At 40.4% G+C, this 3,941-nt stretch overlaps 1 protein-coding gene across 1 annotated transcript in view; it reads right to left on the reverse strand.

Annotated features, from left to right (window-relative positions):
• Nucleotides 1-626: 626 nt before the first annotated feature.
• LOC106529653 (semaphorin-5B) overlaps nucleotides 627-3,941 on the reverse strand; it is a 30,457-nt gene continuing 27,142 nt past the window's right edge. Inside the window, exons 21-22 of the mRNA XM_014025137.1 lie at nucleotides 1,964-2,175; nucleotides 627-1,889 (exon numbers count right to left, since the gene is read on the reverse strand). Coding sequence (XP_013880591.1) covers nucleotides 1,728-1,889; nucleotides 1,964-2,175 — 374 coding nt within the window. The 3' untranslated portion in view covers nucleotides 627-1,727. The remainder of the gene's footprint in view (nucleotides 1,890-1,963; nucleotides 2,176-3,941) is intronic.

The following is a 3,941-nucleotide window of genomic DNA, read 5'->3' on the forward strand; positions in this document are numbered from 1 at the left end:
AGTCGATCATCAGATTTTGTCAAAGATTAACCTTCGGGGTGAATATAGCTTGCTAACAGCCTCGCACCGAAGACCTACCCACGTCATCATTTACCCAGAATGCTTTGCTTGTAAATAAAATGGCTCCGTCCATGTTAAAACATGTTTTTTAAAAAAAATTACAAAACTAAACAGCCTACAGCATTTTTACAGTCTTTATTTTACAGTTAAAATAAATGATTATCAAATAAAGTCTAATGTTACAACTAATCGGGGATCCCTTTAAAACACTTGCAAACAAAAACCAAACTCTTCTTAACCACTATGGTGGAATATCTGGTTCAGCACTCAAGTGGTTCACGTCCTACTTGACCAATAGAACTTTCTCTGTCATGATTTGTCTCCTACTTATTCTACTCCTTGTGGTGTGCCACAGGGCTGTATTCTTGGTTCTGTCTTTTTCTCTGTGTATATGCTGCCACTCAGATCAGTTATTGCCAAACACCACTTTTTTTTCACTGTTATGCAGACAAATTGTTTGCTCATGAAGCCTATTTGTAGTAACCTTCAAGCTTGTTTTCTTGAGTGTATTGCCAACATTAAACAGTAGCTTCACCAAAATTTTCTGTTTTTAAATGAATGGGGTATTTTTTTTTTTGGTGATGATGCTCCCTGTAACTTTGGTTATAAAGCCACAATTTTAAAACTTGTGTGTCACTTCTGACAAGGATTTGAAGTTTGAGAAACATGTAGCCTCTGTAGTCAAGGCCAGCTTTTTAATGATGTCTAGCCAAGGTCAAGCCTTTTTTTAGAGGCTGCAGCAGACTTTAACCTTCATTTTATGGAGGTTCACCTTCCATTAGGACAACGATCTGAAACATGAATACATAGTCACGCTGYGTGACATTTTTTGTCATGTGACAAAAATGTAGAAAAGTTAAAGGGGTCTGAAAACTTTAAGGAACTGTAAGTTGATCTTGTTTTGTCTCTTTATTATGTAATCCATACACTTTCATTTTCAGTGAATGTAAAAACCATGAACATTTACTTCACAGAATAAAAACGGTGGTGACACAGTGACAGATTTTAGCCAAAAACATTTACATGATGGAACCATACCCMCCATAGCAGACAGGTATGGACCAGATCTGGTGTCAAGCAGGCACTGCTGGCTTTGTAAGTGGTTTGTCAACTAGATGTGGGCAAGGTCTGACAATAATTGCACTGGTTTTAAGATGGCATGCCACACTGGCCAGGTTGTGGTTTGGTTTATATGGTCCTGGCCTATGCATGGAACACCTTTGGCAAACCACATTTGAGCCACCGAAGGGCTTGACATTTTTCTGCAGTATCTGTGTGGGTCAGAACTGGTCCAGACAAATTTTGCTATGTGGGTAATGTATGTATTTCCACCTTCTTTCTGTATTTTGGTAGCTGTTTATTGAACCACTGCATAAACTGTGGCTTAAAGAGTCTTTCTACAAACTGTTACACAAACATGGAAAAACTGGAAAGTCCATTGATTAAGCAACATAAAAAATACTGATCCTGAAATTAGACTAGGCTAATCTGATATCCTGAGCAAATAAAAMCAWCTAAATCTTGAGTTGTTTGGGTGATCAAGACTTCCAGAAAATGTAACCGTAAAACATTTTGGTGTTTACTTTTTGACCATTTGAAACCATTGTACTCATCACGTTGAATAAGGAAAGCCTTCATGGAGATGAGGAGACTTAAAAGGGCTCCTCTCAGCTGTGCATGTAGGACCTGCAGGGAGAGTCAGGATGGAAGTCGTATTTGCTCACACATGGAGGGTAGTAGGTGGTTGTGAACATGTTACTGGAGGCCAGCTGGGAGGAGAAGTGGTTGCACGTCTCATCGTTTACATGGAGATTGTTCTTGTTGAGTGTCTGCAGATCAAAGAAACGTTTCAYCAAAGATAAAATTATATTTTCAAACCTAATAAAGCACTGACGTAGCTGACCTTAAACTCCATGGGGATGTATTTCTCGTTCTTTGGTGTGGCATTGCCCTGCTTGTTGTAGGTGAGATGGTTGGGCGTGCTGGGGTGGATGACCCCGGACTCTGCTGATGGACGGTTCAGGTGGTGGCAGTAAGAGAAAGCCAGTCCAGAGAGGAGAGCTGCAGCGAAGAAGCTGGCTGAGCCCACAGCCACTAACTGAAACAAAGTGAATGCTACAAACGGGGGAGAAGAAAGCAGAAAAGCATTGTAAAACAGTGACATGGAAAAAATGTGAAAGTTGTGTTGACGTTCTGCAGAGGCCTGTTAGTCACTCACTCATTCAACTCAGGTGTGTTGGAGAAGACAAACATCTAAAACATACAGAAAAGTGGCCCTCAACGAACAGGGTTGGACACTCCAGCTTTGGTTACTGTTAAGATGCTGCTAAGATATGAAGTCAAGCCTACTGTGGGTACTTAAAATTTGTTTAGAGCTACAGTAAAGAAGAGGAAAAAGACCTAAATCATKATACTGTTTGAAGACCTGGATAAAAATATATTTTTAAGTTGACGTAACTGCAACGTTACTTTATCAAAACATTGATTCTTCAGTGGAGCCGACTACTAATTCACAAAAGCCAGCATTCTTTCAACTGTGTGCAACAAAGAAGAAAAATAACGTTGTTATTACAGCTGGTAAAATAAGTATTGAACACGTCACCATTTTTCTCAGTAAATATATTACTAGAGGTGCTAATGACATGAAATTTTCACCAGATGTTGGTAACAACCCAAGTGATCCATACATACAAAGAAATCAAACCATAAATGTCCAGAAATGAAGTTATTTGTAATAATGTGGAATGGCACAGGGAAAAAGTATTGAACACACTTACTGAAATGTATCTAATACTTTGTACAAAAGCCATTGTTGTCAATGACAGCTTCAAGACGCCTCCTGTATGGAGAAACTAGTGACATGCATTGCTCAGGTGTGATTTTGGCCCATTCTTCCACAAACAGTCTTCAAATCTTGAAGGTTTCGTGGACCTCTTCTATGAACTCTGATCTGTATGTTTGTCTTTGTGTTTGTGTGTGTAYGTGCTTTTGCTACCTGGCGGAAACAAATTTTTACCACTTTCCCAGTATACACAGCCTGATGAAGACCCACAGTTCCTTATGGGGACAAAAGCCTGGTCCCCGTTKGGGGAAATACCGTTGGCGAGTCAGGGGTTCGATCTGGGACTATGGTGTGACTTGATTTAGGTCTAGTGTTAGGTATGTACTGAGGTGGTTAGGGTTAGGCCGTAGAAATGATGGGTAAATGAACGTAAGTCAACGCTAAGTCCCTATGAAGATAGAAGACCAAACATGTGTGCGTGTGGACACATATTTGCTACATCATTGGAACCATTTTCAGGAAAAATGCAGCCTTGTGGGGACCAAATGTACATCGTGGGGACCAAATGTGCATCCCACATCCCCACAACTTCGGAAGCTGATTTTGGGTGGAGGGGTGGTGGTTTGGGTTTAGGACCAAAGTGTGAATTGAGTTTAGGTTAGTTTTAGGGTCAGGTAGGTACCTGTGAGGTTAATTTTAGGGTAAATGGTCAGGGTTAGGATATAAAATTACCAGTGTGTGTGTGCGTGTATGGACGGGTTTTTTCTACAATGTGGGGACAATTTTCCCAAAAAAAAGAAGCAGCCTTGTGGAGACCAAAATGAACCGTGGGGACTAATGCCAGATCTCCACGGGTCCAAATGCAAATTATGGGTGTGGGGTTAGGTTTAGGACCAAGGTTTTGGTTAGTTTTAGGGTCAGGTAAGTTTCTGTGAGGTTAATTTTAGAGTATATGGTCAGGGTTAGACTTTAAAGTCTAAAAAACATGAATGGAAGTCAATGGAAGGTCCCCATGAGATCAAGAAACAAATGTTTGTTTGTGTGTGTGTGTGTGTGTGTGTGTGTGTGTGTGTGTGTGTGTGTGTGTGTGTGTGTGTGT

Source organism: Austrofundulus limnaeus, unplaced genomic scaffold (assembly GCF_001266775.1).
Source record: "Austrofundulus limnaeus strain Quisiro unplaced genomic scaffold, Austrofundulus_limnaeus-1.0 Scaffold457, whole genome shotgun sequence".
Taxonomy (NCBI): Eukaryota; Metazoa; Chordata; class Actinopteri; order Cyprinodontiformes; family Rivulidae; genus Austrofundulus; species Austrofundulus limnaeus.